Here is a 25,691-nt window from a genome sequence, read left to right as displayed (position 1 = left end):
ACTGGTAATCAGAATCTATAAGTTTCAAATGGAGTGAAAAAGAAGAATCTTAGTTCCTGTAGCAGAGACGAAGCTATGTATCCAGCTCTACCATGATCTCATGATTCGCCGCTGTTTTGTGTGCACCGTTCCTTCTCTCTTCGAGATGCTGAACGGCTTATGTATTTTTACTGTTTTATCACCTTTTGTCATTTTTGATTGCTCATTATTTTAGTCACTTCGACTTTAATTTCTTTCATTCATTGAACATTTTATATTCCTTCATCATCCTTAGCTACTCCCCACATCGTCCCATACACGCCAGCTATCTTGCGTCTCAGCATATGAATATACCTTAGAGTCACACTTCAACTTGCTTGTAGGTCCCATGTAGCCGTAGTATGCCACCATCCTCGAGTGTAATAGGCTGCCTTTACCTGCCAGTTCGAACAGCTCGACATGTTGATTGCCACTTTCGTGTCCAAGAGTGTACTGACATGCCAATACCATGGAACCTCCGGTCGTATGATAACCACCGGGTTTATAGTAATTACCGGCCGAATATCCGTTGAGTGGGACTACATCACTGTTGTACCCATCATCTTGTTCCAGCAAGATAAAGTCAATACGCATGCCTGCATTTTTGGAGTACCGGACCACATGGACAGGCATGGCATGTGTATCATTGTGTTCGCTGAATGCGACCCCAACGAAGTCGCTTAAGTACTTACCAGCCAAATCTGTGGGCATGGCCAATGTGATATTCTCAAAGCTAAACGTGGTCATGTTAGTGTCGTCATCATCTATACGCTTGGACAATGGGTGCGTCAAGTCAATGTGATACAATAAAGTGCCATCAGCATTAGTGGTTGCAACGTAATTCACACGATGTTCTTCTAGGCCGTACCAACCTGTAGAATATCCGAACCCTTTGGCTCCAATAAGAAAGGCTGCAGATGCCCGGCCGACTGCCTTAGAGCATTGAAATGAAAAGATAAACCCTTGGCCACCATTTTGCTGCCTCCAACAGTTGGTATACACGTCTTCAACTATCACAGGAGCAAAGAAGCCTACACCTGCTATAAGAGATAATATTCCCTGGGCTGTTGAGGCTGGGGTTAGTATCCACAGTAGGAAGTCAATAGCTATGATCAGCGGAATTAGTATGAACAACACGCCGTAAGTTGTTATACGAAGCATGAGTGGTGTTTTGGCGGGGCAGAGCGGGGCAATAGGTTTATCAGCTATGCCTGACGATAGAGCAGCGATATGGGTAGTATGATAATACGAGTTCAATAACGATGCTTCGTAACTAGTAACTAGCGAATGAGTAGATGTGCTTACCTTCCCCCCTAGAATTACTCCTGAGATTTATAATATTTTTGAATCCTAGCATTGGTACGGCTCCAGTCTGTTGGAAGGTACTGATGTTATTTGGCGAGATAACACCATGCATGGGATGGTCTCCGCTTCGACTCCGGACTCGTCCTTTTTTTGCAGGATTGGTTTTCGAATCTCTAGACTATGGAAGCTTCAAATATTTGTCTTGCCAGCTTCATATAGGTACCTAATACGAGTCTAGTGAAATTGCTTTCCCTATCCAGATAAACCTTCATACCCTGAATGTATTAAATCGGCTATTGAAATACCTAAAAATCATAATCTTCCTCGCCTTTAAAAAATTATTCGTGATCGAGATAATTGGGCTCATAAGTTTCACTATAAGGTGGAACAAGTGTGAAGGTGATTCTCAACAACAAGAAGTACTGTACAATTACTCTCACAAAGTTCGGCCAAGTTAAATTTTTCTTTTTCTGCTAACAGAGAATTTTAGGCATGTTTCTTCTAGTAAATTCTTCTTGCTACTTACTTTCTGACTTGGTTTTGTCACCGGGAAGTAGATTAGCTGAATTGTTTTCTATTTTCATTTTACTTTTGCATTCTCCTTTTGTGATTTCTGTGTAAAGGCGTCGCAATTTCTTGAAAAATGGGAATGCGAATAGGGAGATTTGGGAATGAAAGAATGGCGATAACGTTTTCGAATAGTCGATCAGAAAAGTTGAATGAATTAGAAGGCTAGAGATTGAATTCCCGAAATCAGCGGCTCTGAAACTATACATGTTGAATTTCACTCCTATTGTCACGGTTCGGGTTCTGGAGGTAATTATTATAATTTTTGAACATGCCAATATCGAGGTGCGCCCTTGGTTCTTGAACTTACTTACTTGACATTAGGAGGGGGTTTCAGCTTTTGGAAGCACTGGCTTTGGAAGGGGGCGAACAATAGTGTGAAGTGATTTTTGGTATATCGTACGTGTATGCCAGATCTATCTAGGGTTCATTGTAACCACTAAGGTAGCCATAGACCAATGTTACAGCGCCGGTGGAGAAACTTTTCCGTCCAAGTCCCTAGGAAGTTCCGTTATTTGTTCTTTCGTTTGCATGGTGCTGCTCCGCGAGCGAGGCAATTCCGTAGCTTAATTCCTAAAAGAAAATAGTAATGCGCTTGTACAGTAAGACTGTTATAACCCATGCAAGTGTGTATGCAAGCCATTGCTAAAAGGTGTGAGGCTCATGATGTAGTGCATGATGCATATGACTGATACCTCTGCCTAGTGTGCTTCACCATATTTTGAAGACTTTGAAGAGCATGTCATAGCTCTACTAATCGCTCAAAGTAGCTGAAAAAAATGGAATTCCTTCCTTTCCCTGGCTCCTCTTCTTCCCGGAATTTTCCATAGATAATACTCGTCCATTTCAAATCAATAGCCCCATGACCTCCTCTACACATTCATGCGATAGTATGTAGTTACATGGCTCATATAGGACCAGCTTCCTCTATAAGGAGCTGTTGCTATTCATGGGAGCCATATTGGGTCCACTTCCTGCTATAATGAAGAGAGACAGGACCGTCCAAGCTTGAACAATGAATCAACTTTGACAGTTGTTACAATCGAAAATCGTTAAGCTCGACCTCTATAATCAGAGGGGCTGAGGCTTTGCCAACAGCCAGATACTAAGCAAAATATGCAACCAAAGAATGTTTCGATCCAGATTTCGGGACATATCAACGGAGTTTGAGCATTGAGTTACAGTACGTACCGCATGGTTTTGTATCTCTACAAACATGTGCCACCGAATACTCTTGGCTATTATGCACTGTGTTCATTCGGTAATCTCCCTCTTCATTTTTAGATCGAAACCAAGCCAAAATATTGCTGCCGGTCAAGTCTATTCGTATGTATTCTTTGGTAAGCAGTTCTGAAATAATTGCTAACAAAACCACAGATCCATAAAAATTCATAGAGAACCTCAAGTTCCGGAAATAGTAGGTAAGAGCCTCGAAGAATTGAAGGACACAAAAATGGTTTAGCAACAACACAGTAGTCGCGATCAGTGCAGCTCGTAGAGGGCTGGCAGAAACAATTTGCAAACAGATACGAAATGCAAACAAACATTTTACAGGGGATGAAAAGTCATGTTTAACGCAATTGATGGCAAACACCATTAGTTATTACTGTATCCCTGAAAATTAATGTATTTTCACGTTACAGAATTAAAATAGTAGACATTGTGCTTTGCTGAGTCTATTCTATTCAAATATCAAGGGCAACTAGTCATGGATAGTTGATGATGTTTCCTAACCAATACGACTAGAAAATCGGGGATGCGCACATGAACCGCACTTGCGTCAATCATGGGAGACAAGCTGCATCGCGCCATGCATACTAAAGTATGTCTGAATTTGTGATGCATGCATAATGCCATATCAGTTCTGTGCTTCCAGTTCATTGGTGGAAATAGCTTCCCTGCTTTCCTTTTTCCGATACTTGCGGTTAGTACACAAGATTCGGAAATTTTAGCCGGATGTTATACAAATATGTATAGCGCAGAAGAAGCATAAGTATTTCGCGAAATACGGCTACTACACCATTTCTTCAAACCAATCTTCGTAAAAAAGCATCAAGTAGCATTCCACCGAAAATACTTGACAAGAATTGTGCTTCAAAACTCACCACGGTAATATCGACAGTTTTAGACCGGATACACCTGATATGAAAGCAAACAGTGTACCAAGAACCTAATTACAGTATCCCAAAAAATTTCGTCCTCGGTCCGTTCCTCCCTTCTTCATGTCATAGAACGCGCGGTGACAGAGTTTTACTGCATATAATATACTTTGCATCTACCAGAGCACTTATTCAGCAAGTATCTCTTAGTCAGGTAGTTAGGAAATGGATCCATTGGATAAGTATGGTTGACAACTAGTGTAATAAAACTTTGAGAGTAAAAGTAAAACTAATGTTGATGATCGACTTCTCTGTCAATACTTCCTTCAGTTGAGGCACCCAGAGTTAATCCGGCTTGATAATGCCAAAAAATATCCCTGCACTATATTACTAAAATTCGTTATTCGCGTGTCTAGTTTTGCTCTCGTACTTCACCGGAGAAGAGAAATGGCGTACCATTTTGGCACTTGCATGATCATGCATGCACAGAAACAAAATTTTAGCGATTTGCATGAGCAGTTTTGTAGAAGGAAAAAATTGGAGGGGAACGAGTATGTATACTACACGATTATTAAACGGTTGTTTGACACTATGATTAACTTAGTCCCGTATTAATGATTCTTTTCAAGCCAAAGTTCTAAAGTGAACGTTGTCGTAGGGATAACTAATGCACGATAGATGTCGGCCAAGCAAAAAACACGTCACAGGCTAATCATGTCAGTATCACAATTCATGTTTGGGGGTTCAATGTGGCCAAATTCACGGTTTTGAAAAAAATATTAGAGCTCACAGATACACTCACGCATGATCCAAGATCCTGTCTTCATGGAGGCTGAATCTAAACAAAAACGGATCTTTCGGAAAGTTTCATTAAATTCCGACTCCTGCCTGAGCATCCCTAGATATCTCGACATAAAGAAAAATGACTAAGGCAAGGTAGTTCGCTTACGGGAGAGAAATCTTAGAATACGAATCGCTGTACAGAATCCATTTTAGATGTTTCCCAGCCTTAGAAAGGAAAATCTCAAGGAAGGGAAAGAAGGATTCAAAGTTGTCGTGCATCTCCGTGCGCTCAATTCTAACGGTACATTTATTTTTCTGCATGCACCAGATGCGTTCAGATCCATTAAAGGCATAGGATTGGCGTACAGTCCTGGATCAAAATTTAATCTGTATCCATTGTCCTAGCCTTAGTAGAAGAAATAGTGGTAAGGGTGAATCTACAATATTTTTTGCGCCGGGCGAAAGTACACCAAAATAACGATAAGGAAAACAAAGCGTTGGTGCATGTGGCATATCGCAGCAGGACTAGATTTAAGCGGCATGCATGACACCGAATGCCGAATCTCATGCTGGGTGCCAGTTTAGTTTTCTCACCAGAAGCGGAATCCGAGATAGGCAAATGCGATAATCTGACATGCTCTTAATAACCCGGTTTTCCCACTTTTTCGACGACAACTGAGTAATGTGGTTTGCTTCCAGCTTCTATTTGAGCTTGGCAACCATATTTAATCTTGCGCTCGGATTAACTGTTGTCTCAACGGATGAAGAAGGTTATGGAGCTGCAAACTACCTTGACGATTTACAAATCAATGCTGGAAAAACCCTTTCTTTCGACAATAGATATGGTATCTTGATGAACATCTTCACTGGTGAAGTTACCAATAATGGACGCTTGTTCATCACCGATTCCGGTACCAATCTCGGTATGACTGTCAACTTTATGCAAGGTATTTATAATACAGGAGAGGTTGTTCTCAATGCTGTCAATGAGTTGGGGGCACCAACTTTCAACTTCTTGGGCCTTTATTTTGTGAACCATGGGCTGATATACATGGGAGGAGAAGGAGCCATTGGCACAACAGTTATGGACATTTGGCCCCTTTTGACGGCGACTCCAGAAAACTACGGCACTATCACTTTTGCTCAAACCGTTAGTTCTGGCGGTGTTGCATTTTTTGGACAAATTGGACAAAGCGTTTACAACAATGGTACCATCTGCTTATCTGAGATAAATTTACAACAGGATTCTCTGGTCAGTGGTACAGGATGTTACTCTGTTGGAAATGATTCCATGATTCTTTTGGACTCTCCTGTGACCTGGGACTTAGGTTCGGGCCAAACAGTGTATCTTGAAACGCCTACTTCGGCCATCCGTATTGGAGCGTCAACGCCTCTCAACAACATCAACATTGCTGGATGGGGTAACGGGAACATGATTGGGTTTGCGGCAGGTATCATCACTGGTGCAAATATTGACGGTGAGATGTTAGTCGTTTACCAGCTATTTCTTCCCTTTTATTTCTATGTTGGTCCTGGTTATGACAGTCAGTACATTCAAATCGGGGGCACATACTCGAAAAACGGTTTTATTGTCATGTCTTATGTCTCTTATAGCCAGCCTCCACCAAATCCTAACCGGCCTGATGTTTGCAATCCATGTGGTAACATCTACCAGATTCCCGCTGCCCCTACACCCAAGTTTAACTTTTCCGATGCTGGCAATACAAGCACTCCTCCAAGTGATTTATTCCTGAGCTCTTCCGAACCCTTGAGTTCAAGTTTGTTCACCTCCTTGGACTCTAGCACTGAATCCGCACCCAGTATCACATTCAGCTACAGCCACGCATTGAACTCCAGTTTCCAATTGAGTTCGGAAACCTTGTCAAGTTCCGATTCTTCAAGCTATGGTAGTTCCACCTATGGCAGTTCCACCTATGGCAGTTCCACCTATGGCAGTTCCACCTATGGCAGTTCCACCTATGGCTCACCTGGTTTTGGGTCAAGCGTCGAGCCAAGTGATGTTGCTTCTGGCTTCAATACGATGTCCGGTTCTGGTCTCTGGTCTACTTCTCGTTCTGGATCAGGTGCTACTTCAGGTGCAGCCGCAAGTTCCATTGGCTGTTCCGGTTGCACTTCATATATCACTACTGTCCCGCCCAGTATCCTGGGAGCCCCAGCCGAAACCGCCGAAATCATTGTTACTACCCAATCAGATGGCACTTTGACCACATTGACTTCGCCTTTTTCGGCAGACTCTGCTACGGTTTCGGCCATGTCTAATTCCGCGTGTTCTGGCTGCACAGAATACACCACTACTTTTACTTCGCGCGATTCTTCAGGCGCCGAAGATACTTTAACTGGTGTTGTCGACGTTACTACAAACTCAAATGGAGCTTTGGTTACGCTGACGTCTGTGATTTCCGGAGCATCGTCTTCTGGTTCTTCTTCTAAATGTTCAGGATGCACTGAATACACCACTACGTTTGCATCCAGTGACTCTACTGGCGGATTAGACACTTTGACCGGTGTTGTTGACGTTACTACAAACAGCAATGATGCTTTGGTAACTCTGACGTCAATTATCTGCTCTGACTGCACTGAATACACCACTACGTTTGCTTCAACTGATTCTACTGGTGGATTAGACACTTTGACTGGTATTGTTGATGTTACTACGAACTCCAATGGTGCCTTGGTGACGCTGACGTCAATTATCTGCTCTGACTGCACTGAATACACCACTACGTTTGCTTCAACTGATTCTACTGGTGGATTAGACACTTTGACTGGTGTTGTTGATGTTACTACGAACTCCAATGGTGCCTTGGTGACGCTGACGTCAATTATCTGCTCTGACTGCACGGAATACACCACTACATTTGCATCCACCGACTCTACTGGCGGATTAGACACTTTGACCGGTGTTGTCGATGTCACTACAAACTCGAATGGTGCCTTGGTGACGCTGACTTCTATTCTTTGTCCCGATTGTACTGAATACACCACTACATTCACCTCCAGTGACTCTACTGGCGGATTAGACACTTTGACCGGTGTTGTCGATGTCACTACAAACTCGAATGGTGCCTTGGTGACGCTGACTTCTATTCTTTGTCCCGATTGTACTGAATACACCACTACATTCACCTCCAGTGACTCTACTGGCGGATTAGACACTTTGACCGGTGTTGTCGATGTCACTACAAACTCGAATGGTGCCTTGGTGACGCTGACTTCTATTCTTTGTCCCGATTGTACTGAATACACCACTACATTCACCTCCAGTGACTCTACTGGCGGATTAGACACTTTGACCGGTGTTGTCGATGTCACTACAAACTCGAATGGTGCCTTGGTGACGCTGACATCGATTATCTGTTCTGACTGCACTGAATACACCACTACATTCACATCCCGTGACTCTACTGGAGGTTTAGACACATTGACCGGTGTTGTCGATGTCACTACAAACTCGAATGGTGCCTTGGTGACGCTGACATCGATTATCTGTTCTGACTGCACTGAATACACCACTACGTTTGCTTCAACTGATTCCACTGGCGGATTAGACACTTTGACTGGTGTTGTCGATGTCACTACAAACAGCAATGGTGCGTTGGTCACTCTGACTTCTGTTCTTTGTCCAGACTGCACGGAATACACCACTACGTTTGCATCCACCGATTCTACTGGCGGATTAGACACTTTGACTGGTGTTGTTGACGTAACGACAAACAGCAATGGTGCATTGGTGACTCGGACATCTGTTCTTTGTCCAGACTGCACGGAATACACCACTACGTTTGCATCCACCGACTCTACTGGAGGTTTAGACACATTGACTGGTGTTGTTGACGTAACGACAAACAGCAATGGTGCATTGGTGACTCGGACATCTGTTCTTTCGGAGTGTTCTGGATGCACCGAGTACACTACTAGATTCACCTCGCTTGATGCAGAGAGTTCACTCATTACTTTGACCGGTGTTGTTGACGTTACTACAAACAGCAATGGTGCATTGGTGACACTGACGTCTCTTCTTTGTCCTGACTGCACCAAGTACACCACTACGTTTGCATCTACCGACTCTACTGGAGGTTTAGACACATTGACTGGTGTTGTTGATGTCACTACAAACAGCAATGGTGCTTTGGTAACTCTGACGTCAATTATCTGCTCTGACTGCACTGAATACACCACTACGTTTGCTTCAACTGATTCCACTGGCGGATTAGACACTTTGACTGGTGTTGTCGATGTCACTACAAACTCGAATGGTGCCTTGGTGACGCTGACATCGATTATCTGTTCTGACTGCACTGAATACACCACTACGTTTGCTTCAACTGATTCCACTGGCGGATTAGACACTTTGACTGGTGTTGTCGATGTCACTACGAACTCGAATGGTGCCTTGGTGACGCTGACGTCAATTATCTGCTCTGACTGCACGGAATACACCACTACGTTTGCTTCAACTGATTCCACTGGCGGATTAGACACTTTGACTGGTGTTGTTGATGTTACTACAAACTCGAATGGTGCCTTGGTAACTCTGACGTCTCTTCTTTGTCCCGATTGTACTGAGTACACCACTACGTTTGCATCCACCGATTCCACTGGCGGATTAGACACTTTGACTGGTGTTGTCGATGTCACTACGAACTCGAATGGTGCCTTGGTGACGCTGACGTCAATTATCTGCTCTGACTGCACGGAATACACCACTACGTTTGCTTCAACTGATTCCACTGGCGGATTAGACACTTTGACCGGTGTTGTCGATGTTACTACAAACTCCAATGGTGCCTTGGTGACGCTGACTTCTCTTCTTTGTCCGGACTGCACGGAATACACCACTACGTTTGCTTCCACTGACTCTACTGGAGGTTTAGACACATTGACCGGTGTTGTCGATGTCACTACAAACTCGAATGGTGCCTTGGTGACGCTGACATCGATTATCTGTTCTGACTGCACTGAATACACCACTACATTCACATCCCGTGACTCTACTGGAGGTTTAGACACATTGACCGGTGTTGTCGATGTTACTACAAACAGCAATGGTGCAATGGTGACGCTGACATCGATTATCTCCTCTGACTGCACGGAATACACCACTACGTTTGCTTCAACTGATTCTACTGGTGGATTAGACACTTTGACTGGTGTTGTTGATGTTACTACGAACTCCAACGGTGCCTTGGTGACGCTGACGTCTCTTCTTTGTCCCGACTGCACTGAATACACCACTAGATTTACGTCTCTCGATGCAGAGAGTTCACTCATTACTTTGACCGGTGTTGTCGATGTTACTACAAACAGCAATGGTGTCTTGGTGACGCTGACTTCTATTCTTTGTCCCGACTGCACTGAGTACACCACTACGTTTGCTCCCACCGACTCTACTGGAGGTTTAGACACTGTGACTGGTGTTGTTGATGTCACTACAAACAGCAATGGTGCCTTGGTCACTCTGACGTCAATTATTTGTTCCGATTGTACTGAGTACACCACTACGTTTGCTTCAACTGATTCTACTGGTGGATTAGACACTTTGACTGGTGTTGTTGATGTTACTACGAACTCCAACGGTGCCTTGGTGACGCTGACGTCTCTTCTTTGTCCAGACTGCACGGAATACACCACTACGTTTGCATCTACCGACTCTACTGGCGGATTAGACACTTTGACTGGTGTTGTCGATGTTACTACAAACAGCAATGGTGCCTTGGTAACTCTGACGTCAATTATCTGCTCTGACTGCACGGAATACACCACTACATTTGCATCCACCGACTCTACTGGAGGTTTAGACACATTGACTGGTGTTGTTGATGTCACTACAAACAGCAATGGTGCCTTGGTCACTCTGACGTCAATTATCTGCTCTGACTGCACGGAATGCACCACTACGTTTGCATCCACCGACTCTACTGGCGGATTAGACACTTTGACTGGTGTTGTTGATGTTACTACGAACTCCAATGGTGCGTTGGTAACTCTGACTTCTGTTCTTTGTCCAGACTGCACGGAATACACCACTACATTTGCATCCACCGACTCTACTGGCGGATTAGACACATTGACTGGTGTTGTTGATGTTACTACGAACTCCAATGGTGCCTTGGTCACTCTGACGTCAATTATCTGCTCTGACTGCACGGAATACACCACTACGTTTGCATCCACCGACTCTACTGGCGGATTAGACACTTTCACTGGTGTTGTCGATGTTACTACAAACAGCAATGGTGCATTGGTGACACTGACGTCTCTTCTTTGTCCTGACTGCACCAAGTACACCACTACGTTTGCATCCACCGACTCTACTGGAGGTTTAGACACTTTGACTGGTGTTGTTGATGTTACCACCAACTCCAACGGTGCATTGGTGACACTGACTTCTGTTCTTTCGGCATGTTCCGGATGCACCGAGTACACTACTAGATTCACGTCTCTCGATGCAGCTGGCGATGTTGAAACATTGACTGGTGTTGTTGATGTTACAACCAACTCCATCGGTGCTTTGGTGACACTGACTTCTGTTCTTTCGGCATGTTCCGGATGCACCGAGTACACTACTAGATTCACGTCTCTCGATGCAGCTGGCGATGTTGAAACATTGACTGGTGTTGTTGATGTTACAACCAATTATAACGGTGCTTTGGTGACACTGACTTCTGTTCTTTCGGCATGTTCCGGATGCACCGAGTACACTACTAGATTCACGTCTCTCGATGCAGCTGGCGATGTTGAAACATTGACTGGTGTTGTTGATGTTACAACCAACTCCATCGGTGCATTGGTGACACTGACTTCTGTTCTTTCGGCATGTTCCGGATGCACCGAGTACACTACTAGATTCACGTCTCTCGATGCAGCTGGCGATGTTGAAACATTGACTGGTGTTGTTGATGTTACAACCAACTCCATCGGTGCATTGGTGACACTGACTTCTGTTCTTTCGGCATGTTCCGGATGCACCGAGTACACTACTAGATTCACGTCTCTCGATGCAGCTGGCGATGTTGAAACATTGACTGGTGTTGTTGATGTTACAACCAACTCCATCGGTGCATTGGTGACACTGACTTCTGTTCTTTCGGCATGTTCCGGATGCACCGAGTACACTACTAGATTCACGTCTCTCGATGCAGCTGGCGATGTTGAAACATTGACTGGTGTTGTTGATGTTACTACAAACTCCAATGGTGCCTTGGTCACTCTGACGTCAATTATTTGCTCCGATTGTACTGAGTACACCACTACATTCACTTCAACTGATTCAACTGGCGATGTTGAAACATTGACTGGTGTTGTTGATGTTACAACCAACTCCATCGGTGCATTGGTGACACTGACTTCTGTTCTTTCGGCATGTTCCGGATGCACCGAGTACACTACTAGATTCACGTCTCTCGATGCAGCTGGCGATGTTGAAACATTGACTGGTGTTGTTGATGTTACAACCAACTCCATCGGTGCATTGGTGACACTGACTTCTGTTCTTTCGGCATGTTCCGGATGCACCGAGTACACTACTAGATTCACGTCTCTCGATGCAGCTGGCGATGTTGAAACATTGACTGGTGTCGTTGATGTTACTACAAACTCCAATGGTGCCTTGGTCACTCTGACGTCAATTATTTGCTCCGATTGTACTGAGTACACCACTACATTCACTTCAACTGATTCAACTGGCGATGTGGAAACATTGACTGGTGTTGTTGATGTTACAACCAACTCCAACGGTGCATTGGTCACTCTGACTTCTGTTCTTTGTCCAGACTGCATGGAATACACCACTACATTCACATTCAGTGACTCTATTGGCGGATTAGACACTTTGACTGGTGTTGTCGATGTTACTACAAACAGCAATGGTGCATTAGTGACTCTGACTTCTCTCCTTTGTCCCGATTGCACTGAGTACACCACTACATTCACTTCAACTGATTCCACTGGTGGATTAGACACTTTGACTGGTGTTGTTGATGTTACTACGAACTCGAATGGTGCCTTGGTGACGCTGACTTCTGTTCTTTGTCCAGACTGCACGGAGTACACCACTACGTTTATTTCAACTGACTCTACTGGCGGATTAGACACTTTGACTGGTGTTGATGTTACTAGAAATAGTAATGGTGCTTTGGTGACGCTGACTTCTGTACTTTCGGAGTGTTCCGGATGTACTGAGTATACCACTACGTTTACCTCCAGTGACTCTACTGGTGGATTGGAGACTTTAACTGGTGTTGTGGATACTATTATGAATTCCAATGGTGATTTGGCGACAGTAACTTCTGTTTGCTCAGGTGCTGTGGCAAGTGTACTGCAAAATATTTTGGAGTCATTTCCTTCTTCTCATACCCTACCTTCGACGACTGGTGCCTATGTGAGCAAAGTTTCGTCTAATTCGACCTTGCTCTCTGATGTTGATCTCCTGATTAGCAGTCGTAGTGTCACAGTATCGCCTTCAAGGAGTACCAGTTTTGCGCATTCTGCCGACACTGACGAACCTGGGATGTATACGGGCACTTTATCTGTGCCTACTTTTGAGTCTGCAAAGTCGCATGTTGTTGAGGGGCTGAATGTGAATGTAGATTCACAAACGTTCCTGAGGCAAAAGACTCTTGCGTCAACCGATGGAGCCGAAGCACCTGTTACCGCCAGTACGTTGACTTACAGGTTGTCCAGTTCAGGAGTTGCTGCAAATTCAGGACTTGGCCAAATTTCAGCTGCTCCTTCAGCAACCTCTATCGCTGGTGGTACAAGATTTAAGCGCAATACTGGTTTTGCTGCGTTGCTTTCACTTCTTGCAATATTTTTATTGTAAGGACTACTTTTAAATTTCTTAAATTTACCCGGTTAGTACGGGATCACCGTACGTCCTATTCAGGGTGTTTTTTTTTTTTCGACTTCCAATCTTCGGAGAGTTGCAGTATTTTTAATTTTCATATTTTTTTTTGATATTGTCTTCTCATATAAACATGTAGGTAACAAAATTCACCAAATTGAAGCAGTAACCAGAGAATGAGAGCTGCATGTTTATGTAACTTTACTGTAAGGGATGAGGATGAGGTTTAGACTCAAGGAAGTAAGGATAATGAATCCTTGAAAAGTAATAATCCAAGTATTCTGCTCAATTGTTTTCTTTTGGTTTGGTAGCAGAGCTTTCAATGTCTGTGCGATGTCGAGAAACAGATTTCGAGAATGAGCCATTCTCATTTACATAATTTTGAAGAATGAAGCAAAGACCTTGATTTGCATTCTATCCAACTTCGTTGAATGTGATCAACCAGAGAAGATTAAGGATGCCACGGAGCTACCAAAAAAGGTCGCTTGGCACATTCAGATGAGCAGGGTTACTCACCTATAAAACAGATGAACCATTTGTAAAGAGATGTATTAAAAGAAAAGGCGGAGGCACTGTGGATGAAAAGTCCAGTTAAGCAAGCTTTTCACAATGAATGGGCCATTATGAACAAAGTTGAACTTCCTTGCATTACCCATCCAATTGCGCGATGAACTATTGAAGCCTAAGTCAACAGTCTCATCGTTTCAAATATGACTACTGCCCATCCATCTATTATTTGTTCTCGCTAATACACATCATGTGCCCATTCATGAAAAAGACGGAAGAATGTATGAATACGAAACAATCGCGAATAAAATAATGACGGTGTACTAGTTTTTCATGGTTAAACGTAAAACCTGCAAATACAAGAGTTTGAGTTTGTCTAATAAAAGAATGTATTTTCGCCTACATCACTGAACAAGAGACGTTTATTGCAATACGAAAGCTTTGATTTAAGCTATTTGCAACTGAGCCTCCAGAGGATACTAAAAAGGAAATTCATGGTACCGTAAAATCTTCATAGCGTAGATTGAATCCAACTCTCATGAAATCAAAGTGCTTGGACGCATAAGACAATGCGATTCCAAGGTACAGTAGGCGAGTTATGATAAGATAAGGAATCGAACTGATGGGGAACATCACACAGTAAAATAAAATGGCCATATTGTAAATATGACGGTGTACCAATAGTCTAAAGTAAAAAGAGTTACACTTTAGACCAATCTCAAGACAGTAGAGCTAGACAATGTCGCAGATCTATTCAAAGTCCCAGATTTCTTTTATATAAATGTTGCAGATTTGGAGTCACCACCACATACATGTGTGGGGCATAATGACAAGCAAAGAATTGAAAGCCGAATAAGTGAGAGAGAGAAGAAGTAGCTTTAAAATTTCTTTCATGCTAAAATTACTATTCTACGTGTCGTCTGTTGAAAGTAGCACAGCATACAATGGGGTTATTACAGAATAATCTATGGTTAGCTAAAGCTACGAAGCCAACTAGGTAAACTGCGCATTCTCGTAATTTAATCTTAGGTGCAGATTACTATGTGAGTCTAGTTGTGGTTCATACCACTTGAGGAAGACAATATGCCATCCACCTCGGGGAAATGCGGTGAATTTATAAATGCTGAAGGCTTGGAGCACTCAATAGTAATTCAGATGAGGCAGTTATCAGAGAGTGTACTAGCAAAATCAGTGTAAACAGCGTAATGAAAGATATGTTTCGATAACTCAATTCAGTGGCACGTTCAAGTGGCATATTCAGTGGCAAAGTGTATAGATCTCACAAGTGGCAAATAATATTTACGAGAGACCAACTACGAGGTATATAAAGGCGACGAGTAACCCTTGTGGACGTATGAAAATACATTGAAAATGTCCATCCATGAAGGTATGCATAACTCCATAGATACATAGCGGTGTTTTTGTACTAACATCTAGAAGACCAAAATGTAGAAAGTGACCAATGCTCAACTTACAGTTGTGACTCTGATGCTACGACGTTTAGTGAAAACCTCGCCATCGTGGTAAGTTTGATGAAGTATAGATTGATTTTCGGAGTCAGAGCACAAATGAATAAAATGGAAAAGATGGAGGTTAAGGACTTACCCGAAGGAATTGAGTGTTCCATATGCAACGAAAAATTTGCTGACAAGGTTGATCCAGTTGTGCTCAAGGAATGCGTACCAGAATGCACGGCTGAAGTTCACAGTTATGTCGATTGGGATTGTTACGAATCTAAGCTTTTAGAAAGACTTGAAGATTTGAAGAAGTTTGACTTGAACCAAGACAGCGAGGAAGCTGAGGAGAATGGAAAGGAGAATGATAGAGAAGATGAACTGCAAGTCAATGATAGTGGAAATGAGAGTGGAGAAAACAGGTAGTGGTAGGTTAATAGATGAATAGAGGCACAAACTGTTCCCGCTGAATACCCCACATTATATGAATGACCTAAATTTCATCAAAAGAGTCAAGAAAATAAACATAGTAGTTATGGTAATCACATGGGAAATGACCAAGGTATGTGACTGCATGAAAGTTTGCATAAATGAGAGACAATTGTAAACTGACCCAGTATGCCTCCATCTTTCAATCCACATTTTTATACAAGAAAAACCCCAGTACATTAGTTAAACGATGTTCAAACCTAAATATGAGTTGATCCCGAATATTTTTGAGTGAAAATAATGATTGAGTCACGGGCATGTGCGTGCACAATTGTGTAGAATTGAAAACCCGATAAGAAACTTCTTGAGAAAGCCAGTCAGTTTCAAATTATTGTTCACATGTGTGCGTAAGTATCATCCCAAAAATTGTGAAAGGCTAACTTCAAAGGTGAAGCAGGTCCATTATTCAACAATTTACGTATCAAAGTGCTGGTGAAACGCACCTGCACAGCGTTCGTATTTTAGCCATAGTGCAGATTACAACTATGTACAGAGTGTTTCAGTTCCTGCTTTGAAAATATGAACAGCTATTCAATATACAAGGAAAAATAAATGAACTCTTCAAAGAAGTTGTTGCATAGAAAATTCAACAACGAGATGGAAAGGCCATTGGCAATTTCCAGAGATCCTGCATCGTCGGTGTTGATGTAAATACGACTGAAAAATAATGTAGAATGACACACTTGTTTCAGCGCCGCACATGAGTGAGTCTTCAGTGGCGAATAAGTGCATGGAAAATACTCTCGGTGGCAAATTTCTTCGGTGAAGCCAATAAATACCAAGGTATATAAATGCAATGGCTCGCACCTTTTGACACCATCAAATGTCCGACTCCGAAGGTATGTATAATACATAGAGCCATGATGTTTACGAAATACTAAAAAAAAAAGATTACTTCACAGAAAGCGACACGGAATATTATCCATGCAGCGATAACGAAGAGGAAGTTCCTTGGGGAGGTCAGATAAGAATATGTGCTTCCACAAAGGATTGGAAGGACGCATTCAAAAAGAGGTGGGAGACGATCCTTGATGTGAGGCATGGCATGTATTCGCTGCAGAGTATTTATGAGCGGACTGATGATGGCTCTTCGGGAACTTGGAAGGATATACCCGAAGGAGAACAGTGCACACTATGCAATAAGGCAATTAATGGTCGTTGGGCTAGAATGTGTGAATCAGGATACACAGGTGAGGTTCACCCATTGTATATGTTAGATTTGTGCAAACGTGATTGTTACTCGTATGCCCATTGGAAATGCTGCGAATCTCAGTCTAATAAAAACGTCCCGGAAATGGAAGAATTCAAAGAGCTTGAAGTCTACAACTATGCCGAAGAAAAGAGATTGCACTTCGAGTCTTTAGAAAAGGTGAATGTCAAATCGCTCCCAGAAAGTGAAGAATGTGCACTATGCCACAGAATGTTCAGTAATCGGGAGAATCCAGAGGTGATCAAACCCTGTGGGATGGATTGCAACAGAAAGCATCATGGATATGTTGATACAAAATGCTATCAATACTGGTTAGATAGGGCTGTGTTGACTTGTACTTTATCACGTTACACCACCGGCCAGACTTGTTATGGCTGCGCGGACGATGATATTGATGAGGACTTTTTGAAGTTTAAAGTCATCGAAGTAGAAAATGACGAGATTGAAAAGGACATAAACGCAGTGACTCACAAGATAAGTTCACATCTTTGAAACCAAACACCATATGGTACATATGTCTATTGAGAAAACCTAAAGCTTAGCGTTTAATATACACTATTGAAGAGGAGACTTACAAAACATTCGTTGTATTTTAACTATTAGTATTGTTCGCCCATCAGTTAATCTCTAGATTAGTTTAGCATAATTAATCATAAAATCTAGGGCCATTTTGTGGAGAGAATGTATACGATCAATCACTTTTTCTGGAAAGTCTCTCTTCAAGAATCATACCATACATTTATTTAGATGTCAGTTATCAATTTCTAGCCATTCGCCTCTCTTAGAGATACTTACACGTACTTCTTGAACTGACTTCTTTTTGAGAGACTTCATGAATTGATATCTAAAGCACCAGCAAGAGGAAGGTGTATATAGAGCTGATTCTACTGCACACGCTACTTTACAAGAGTGTGTGCAAGGTATGCTATTTTTTCCTATTTCATTTCGGATGCATGCGTTATCTCGCAAAAAAGCGAATCTAAAAACGGTTACGAAACCTGCCAAAACCCATAGATCTGTTGCGAATTTGACACTGAAATTTATAGATAACTGAATATAGCAATGGTCTTACTCAAAAGTTTTGAGTTTCGCTCTTCACTGCGTTCTATCAACGTTTCTTCGGTAATCTATCAGGAAAAGCCGATGTGTTCGCCCAATGAGCGACTGAAATCGAATGTTCAGAACGTACTAAGAAACAAATAAGTGTGAAAAAGTGGCTTCGCTAAGACCCCATGTGATAATTGGTGTTGAAGTAAAGCTGGTTCACATCTTTTGGAGATGAGTAAAAAGGGAGACATTTTTTGACTGACGGGATTCCATAACGATAAAGAGTCTTGAACGAACTGCTTAAAACATCATTTAGTCGTATGATGTAGGTCAATATCATTTATGTGCTACTTTATGCATAGGGAACGTCATGGGTAACTTCGCATATTCCTCACTATAAAGCCTAAACCATCATAGCAACTATAACCGAAAGTGCATTTCAAACAGAATTCAAGCCATTTCATTGGGAGGCCACATACAGGCTTAACACATTTTCGAGACGTCAATGCATCGAATGCATAATTCCAGTGAGTTTCATTCAGCATGGGTAGGAAGTGTCAAAGCACAATTACCGCAGCTGCATATTCAAAAATACCCTTTCAAAATACGGGAGATAACAAACTTAGCATGCCGAACAGTTTTACATGTCTTCGTCACCTCGGAATATTTAGTCTAGCCTAATCAAATTCAATTCAGCTGATGAAGCATTCGTAAATGCGGAAGTCAATGTTTATCATAGGAAGCCAGTAGAAACCCAGAAGTGCATTTCTCTGCAGATGGATCGTGCAGTGACAGAATAGCGGGCGTCAAAACACGCGTCCACCGAAAGACAATGTGAAGGAATTGATTACGAGAAAAGATGAGTATAAAATGTGCCTTTTTCGTCATTTGAGTAGTAATTACATTTTAAATCATCAAAGATGAGTACACTGAATTGGCCGATTACATATTTCGAGCCTGGTGTAACCACAACATTCACTACTATCGAAGACAGCACTACCTTTGAGATGATCTACCCTTGTCAGGCCACCAAAACTGGTGTATGCGCTAAAGCATTGAAGTCTTCAGCCTCTTCTCCTAGAAGGGGTGGAATTTTGGGATTCTTCGTTTTCTTGATGGTGCTTGTGTCTGTTGTCTTAGCTGATACCAGTGTACAACTGGTCAACAATGTCTGTCATCGATCAGATTTCTAATACAATCTATTCCAGAGCCGGCAGAACCGTAATTAAATCCATGGATTAACCGGTATCAATCTGCAAATACTTATAAAGATGAAACGCGGTCAATGCTCCACCGGGTTGAACCAAATATCAACTGGCTTGGTACAGAACTTGGTGGACTCGATGGTATCCAGCATCATAAAATGGTGACAGCAGAGCCAATGGTAGTCACGTTCTGGGTTCATTGTGAGCTTGGGCGATAGCGTTTCCTTGAGGTTGGCTTGACAATCACTAAGACTAATCTAGTTAGTGAGACCGTAACTGATACAGTTCCAGCTTACAGCTATGGTCAGATGTGACAGCAACAGCTTATGGTCTGGCAAAACCAACAACAACAGCACTGTCACAAGTATAATTACGGCAAGCACAGTATCAAATGCGGCGCTTGGGGTCCGTATATAAGAGACAATTTCCCAGTCAGAATGGTGAAAGTTTTGGGTGGAGTACTTGATGGAACAGAATGGATTTCAATTCTTGCGGTGGTGGATCCTAGAAGAACATATTTTTCCTTCCGCTTAGATGTATAGATACAGAAGAGGTTAATTTACACTTATTCGATGTTTTGTTGATTAGAGTAGCACTGATGTCATAACCTTGGGGAACTATCTTGATTTGTATCTTGAGTAGGATTGATGTGGAAATGCGTAAAAATGAAATGACCAGGGCTTCTGTTTGGAGCACTTCTACTCTTTACAATTGCTTGCATTTCTGTTGATGATTCTTTGTGAAGATTTAGCTTTCATTGCCTGGACATTATTTCCTCATTGACCTGTGACTGCAAACTGCATTTCTCATCTCTCTATGGCAAGTTTAGGGCAATATTGGATTGCCTATTGAATTTCGCTACTTTAAACAAATATTGATTAAGCTATATAACCAACAAGCATAGAGGGATTCATGTTTCCTTCTGACAAGACCGAGTATTGCATCTAGCTCGATCTGGGTTTCGAAGGGCAGCCTCGTAACCTCGCCGAAACTCTTCCTGAAACGTATGGAATCCAACCGTATCAACCAAATACGTATAAGTGACTGTAATGTCATTGGTAGACCCGTTTCGATGAATCACGCTGACAGAGGTCATATTCCCATCTCTGTCGCCATTGCTGACGATATCAAGATAGTCGCTAGCTTGACAGGAACGAATAGACTCCTTAATCTGCGAATCCGATAAGAAAGCGTCCCAGATCATTGATTTAGAACATCTCTTCAGAAGCGGAAAAGCCTCCTTATATACTGCGCAGAATGGATACAGTCTTATCTAATGCATAGAATGAGTTCAGATGCGGAGAAGTTCAGAGAGCTAGAATTCTGAGAAACGTTTGCGTATAGAACACTAGCAGTTATTTCAGTGACTAAACCACGGGTGTTATTCTGATCATTTGCAGAATAACATTTGAAACTCCTTAATTCGGGACGCCCAAACGGGATGTCGGGTGTATATAGAGATGCATGAGGATTATATTTTCTACGCCAGAGATTATATTTAGTCACACAATCAGTTAGCAACTGACATTTACCGAGAATCCACGATCTTTGATAAGCCCAAATAAATGACTGGTAATTAAGCTCTTAAGTCATTTCCGTGTCCCTTGGTTTAGTCTTGCAAACGAAACCTTTGTCATTTAACGAAAGTGAGGGACTTTATAGGTACACAAGTTACTGCTCGACTTCTATGCTGTATTTCTATACTGCGATATTTCTTCTCTCCTGTTTTATTGATGTGAAGCCGTCCTATCAAGAGGCTTTGAGACGTACGAATACGACTGACACATGCTGATAAGCAGTCGTACATGGAGTTGTGTGCAGTAGGGTCAATCAAATGTACACCCTTATCTTCTCCAAATCACGAATAATCCATTCAGGAAAGTAAGCGATCCTATGGCGTGTGGGGTAAGAGTACCTTGGATGAGAAAGGGTATAACGTGAATCCATGAAGTGTCACATTTTATCTTGTGAGAGTAGTCTAGTATCAAGAGGATTGGAATGGTTCCAGCAACTGACTAAGAAGGTTTATTGCGCAGAATAGACATATTAACTAAAAGTTTTAGTATTATTTGGTCTAATTATTCGCAAATCGGGATTAAAGCATCCATTTTCGAAAAGCACAAAAAATGTAGGAATGCGAACAAAATGTGAATGACACTGCGAATTCATTGATAAAAAGTTTCATTCTTCAAAATCAAGAACGAACTTCAAGTTCGAAGGCAAACGAGTAGAAACAGAGAAATCGAAGTGATAACACAACTAAAAACATTCATAGTATTTAAATCAAAGAAATAATAATTGATAGCGACAGTAGTGATGGATATTGGCTATTGGGGAAATATTACGTGAAAGACAATTTTTAAACTTGTCGCAAAACTTAATTATTCAAGTAAAAGAAAGCAAGGCCAGGAAGAAGCTATATAGACTATATTTTCATAATTTACGGCGTCCTAAAAAGTGTGAAGACTGTATATTGAAAAATTGGTAGATCGTCCACATTTTTGCACACAAGCGAAAAATGAAAGTGCTTGTATCAATTCAAGGCTAATTCAACTGGTGAATTACCCTTGGAGCATAAGTGTATGATGATTCAGGAAATCCGGCAAAAGTTTCCACTTTTGCTAGATACTGATGATATGCCCATGTGTGAATGTGGTGAATCAAAATTGTGGGTGAGAATGTAAGTGCGGGTGAAATTGTGGGTTATGAAAGTGTGGCTAAGTTGAGACGAATGTTTTTTAATCAATTTTAGATGGAGTGCTAAGAATACACCAGCTCAAGAAAAAAAAAAAAAAGACCAATGCTTTCCATCTTGATTTTTAAAAATGGTGTCCATGTGTGCTAACCCAATTAGCCAGTTCATCTACTCTCCTAATAAGAGAAAGCGGACAGATGAAGATATTAGCCGTTATGCAGATTCTGAACGCTCTTGATTGCTTGTGTGGTTGTGTAAAGCCATTGATCGCGTGGCTCTGAAGAATCCAGGCGGGTATACCTTCAAATTTCAAGTTTAATTTTTCCGTCCAGATTGCTCGTTCTTACTCCATGATTTCGGACTTTCAGCTACATTGAGAAATGGCAAGAGAGTTCAGGACAAAGAAGTCACGATGAGGAAAGAAATGTAGGTCCGGTATCTTTCCCACTGTATCTTTTCCAATGTAAAACGCATTCTGATTAGCCTCTTTTGGCGATTTCTTCTGCAGGAGATAGCTTCATCTCAGATTAGCGATAAGAAAACGCCAGAAGCACTCACGTGATGTAATTGTGGATCCGTTTTACACACATATAACGTTCTAGCTAGGTCAAGCAGAATCCACACAAGCTGCAGATTAGAGATGCAGAATCCACACAAGTTCTAGACAAGAGAAGAGGAATGCGCTGGAAATCATCAGAATCATGGACGAAAAATCAGACACGCTAGTAATAAAAAGACCAGCAAAAAAAGTCCAAAAGAGTCCACATGCCGTAATCTCAGGTCTAATTCTTGCCCTTGTGAGGCTGAAGTGTCACTTTTTACCTCAGGGAGGTGGTGTTATCTCAAAAATGTATTGACGTGCATCTTCGCGCAGCTCATTCACTTCGACACACCCAAAAAGTACAGGCCATACATGAGGACGCAACTGGTATGCAGAAGAACAAAAAGCGCACTTGTTGGTGAGCCGCGCTTTCACACAAAAGGTTGAGCAGAAAAAACCTCATCTCATTGAATTTCGGTTCTAACGCTTGACTATTCTTGTTTGGCTCTGAAGATGAATGGCTTTTTGACTTTTGGAAGCACAACGGTATTTTGTGGTTGCAATCTGAGTTGAGCAAAGTTCCATTATGGCATTCTCATGTTCGCGGGTATTGCGCGGCATGTGCATTCCGGCGCTCATAACCAGTGCAATAGGCCAGTTGAACAGAAAAGAGAGGGCGGTTTCACTGATGAGGTCTTGGGCAGACTAAAGTGCCGAAATAGGCGCACTGTGGCGGACTTATGTTAGAACCATTTATAAATGCCGAAACGCCGCACATTTGCCTAATGTTTCTTTACCTTGCAGTCCCTGGCACACATGTCTTTGATCGAGGAGAAGAACATCGTTTACGAAAAGCAAACCAGCATAGAGTACGACTCTTTCGAGAAGTCTCAGGCCATTTCCCAGGATGACTTGGCCTCGTCCGATGAGGGCAGAGAGCCAACAGCAGAAGAAATGAAGAAATTGAGACATGTTTCGGAGAAGATCCCTATTAGCTGTTGGCTTGTGGCCATTGTCGAGTTGGCTGAACGGTTTTCATTCTACGGTTTGTCCACTCCGTTCCAGAACTACATGCAAAACTCCCCCAACGACAAGCCAAAGGGTGTTTTGAACTTGAAGAGTCAGGGTGCTACAGCCTTGTCGTACTTTTGGCAATTCTGGTGTTATGTGACTCCTGTGTTTGGTGCCTGGGTTGCAGACACCTACTACGGAAAGTTCAAAACCATCTGTATCTTCAGTGTGGTTTACATTATTGGTATTTTCATTTTATTCATCACTTCGTTGCCCTCTGTGGCCAGCAGGAATACCTCTTTGGGAGGTTTTGTTTCTGCCTTGATTATCATTGGTATTGGTGCTGGTGGTGTCAAGGCCAATGTCTCTCCATTGATTGCCGACCAGGTTCCAAAGACAAAGCCTGTGATCCGCGTCTTGAAGAGCGGCGAAAGAGTCGTTCAGGACCCTAACATCACCATCCAAAACGTGTTCATGTTCTTTTACCTTATGATCAACATTGGTTCTTTGTCTGTAATTGCTACCAGTGAGTTGGAGGCTCACGTCGGCTTCTGGGCTGCATACTTGTTGCCTCTCTGTTTCTTTGTCATTACCTTGCTTGCTTTGTACCTTGGAAGACACCAATACGTTAAGGTACCAGTTTCCGAGAAGGTGATTGCCAGATCTTTCCAATGTACTTGGGTGGCCATCAAGAACAAATTCAATTACGATGCGGCAAAGTCGAATGCCAGCGAGAAAGTGTACCCATGGACTGACAAGTTTGTTGAAGAAGTCAGAAGATCCGTGTACGCCTGTAAGGTGTTTGCCTTTTTCCCATTCTACTGGATTGTGTACGGCCAGATGATGAACAATTTCGTTACCCAGGCTGGTCAAATGGAGTTGCACGGCTTGCCAAACGATATCTTGGGGTGTATCGATCCCATCACCATCATTGTGTTCATTCCGATCTGTGAAAGATTTGTCTACCCATTCATCAGAAGATTCACTCCTTTCAGAGCCATCACCAAGATCTTCTGGGGTTTCATGTTTGGCGCTGCTTCCATGGTTTATGCTTCTGTTTTGCAACACTACATTTACAAAGCTGGCCCTTGTTACGACAACCCTAAGGGCTGTGCCCCCGAATACGCCAATGTGCCTAACCGTGTGCATGTGGCCATCCAGACCCCAGCATACTTTTTAATTGCTATGTCTGAGATCTTGGCCTCTATCACCGGTTTGGAATATGCCTACACCAAGGCGCCAGCCAGCATGAAATCCTTCATCATGTCGTTGTTCTTGCTTACCAATGCGTTCGGTTCTGCCCTTGGTATTGCGCTTTCGCCAACTTCCACCAACCCCAAGTATGTGTGGGCATTTGCCGGTTTGGCCATTGCATGTTTCATTTCTGGTTTGTTGTTCTGGGCCATCTTCAAACATTACAACGACAAGGAAGATCAATTGAACAACATTGACCACATTGACGAAGAAGATCTTCATCTTGAGTCAGTGGGTTCTCTCCAGGGTTCTACAAAGGGTTTTACTTAGGGGATTATTTATTATAATGAGAGTTCTGTATAGTTAGATGGTTGTAGTTAGAGAAATGTCTTTAGGGAGGTACTGATGTTCTTTAGGGAGGTACTGATGTTCTTTAGGGAGGTACTGATGTTCTTTAGGGAGGTACTGATGTTCTTTAGGGAGGTACTGATGTTCTTTAGGGAGGTACTGATGTTCTTTAGGGAGGTACTGATGTTCTTTAGGGAGGTACTGATGTTCTTTAGGGAGGTACTGATGTTCTTTAGGGAGGTACTGATGTTCTTTAGGGAGGTACTGATGTTCTTTAGGGAGGTACTGATGTTCTTTAGGGAGGTACTGATGTTCTTTAGGGAGGTACTGATGTTCTTTAGGGAGGTACTGATGT

The 25,691-nt window shown here is 42.4% G+C and overlaps 5 protein-coding genes across 5 annotated transcripts; 4 read left to right on the top strand and 1 right to left on the bottom strand. All coding sequences in view use genetic code 12, as the record gives it.

Annotated features, from left to right (window-relative positions):
• Window positions 1-270: 270 nt before the first annotated feature.
• FOB63_004020 (uncharacterized protein) lies at window positions 271-1,179 on the bottom strand (the record flags this gene model as incomplete). Its single annotated transcript, XM_002615171.2, has 1 exon — window positions 271-1,179. One exon carries the CDS (start codon window positions 1,177-1,179, stop codon window positions 271-273), a length of 909 nt encoding a protein of 302 aa, XP_002615217.2.
• A 4,275-nt stretch (window positions 1,180-5,454) lies between these two features.
• Window positions 5,455-13,614, top strand: FOB63_004019 (uncharacterized protein; the record flags this gene model as incomplete). Its single annotated transcript, XM_002615172.2, has 1 exon — window positions 5,455-13,614. One exon carries the CDS (start codon window positions 5,455-5,457, stop codon window positions 13,612-13,614), a length of 8,160 nt encoding a protein of 2,719 aa, XP_002615218.2.
• A 2,060-nt stretch (window positions 13,615-15,674) lies between these two features.
• On the top strand, window positions 15,675-16,022 carry FOB63_004018 (uncharacterized protein; the record flags this gene model as incomplete). Its single annotated transcript, XM_066102374.1, has 1 exon — window positions 15,675-16,022. One exon carries the CDS (start codon window positions 15,675-15,677, stop codon window positions 16,020-16,022), a length of 348 nt encoding a protein of 115 aa, XP_065958272.1.
• Window positions 16,023-17,130: 1,108 nt separating this feature from the next.
• On the top strand, window positions 17,131-17,787 carry FOB63_004017 (uncharacterized protein; the record flags this gene model as incomplete). Its single annotated transcript, XM_002615910.2, has 1 exon — window positions 17,131-17,787. The coding sequence occupies one exon, from the start codon at window positions 17,131-17,133 to the stop codon at window positions 17,785-17,787; it is 657 nt and encodes a 218-aa protein (XP_002615956.2).
• Window positions 17,788-23,599: 5,812 nt separating this feature from the next.
• Window positions 23,600-25,318, top strand: FOB63_004016 (Peptide transporter PTR2; the record flags this gene model as incomplete). The annotated part of the gene is made up of 1 exon (XM_002617429.2): window positions 23,600-25,318. The coding sequence occupies one exon, from the start codon at window positions 23,600-23,602 to the stop codon at window positions 25,316-25,318; it is 1,719 nt and encodes a 572-aa protein (XP_002617475.2).
• Between the last annotated feature and the right edge of the window lie 373 nt (window positions 25,319-25,691).

This window comes from Clavispora lusitaniae, assembly GCF_014636115.1.
Source record: "Clavispora lusitaniae strain FDAARGOS_655 chromosome Unknown tig00000187_pilon, whole genome shotgun sequence".
NCBI classification, from domain to species: domain Eukaryota; kingdom Fungi; phylum Ascomycota; class Pichiomycetes; order Serinales; family Metschnikowiaceae; genus Clavispora; species Clavispora lusitaniae.
The sequence above is the reverse complement of the archived record's forward strand: the minus strand, read 5'-3'. Positions and strand labels throughout refer to the sequence as shown.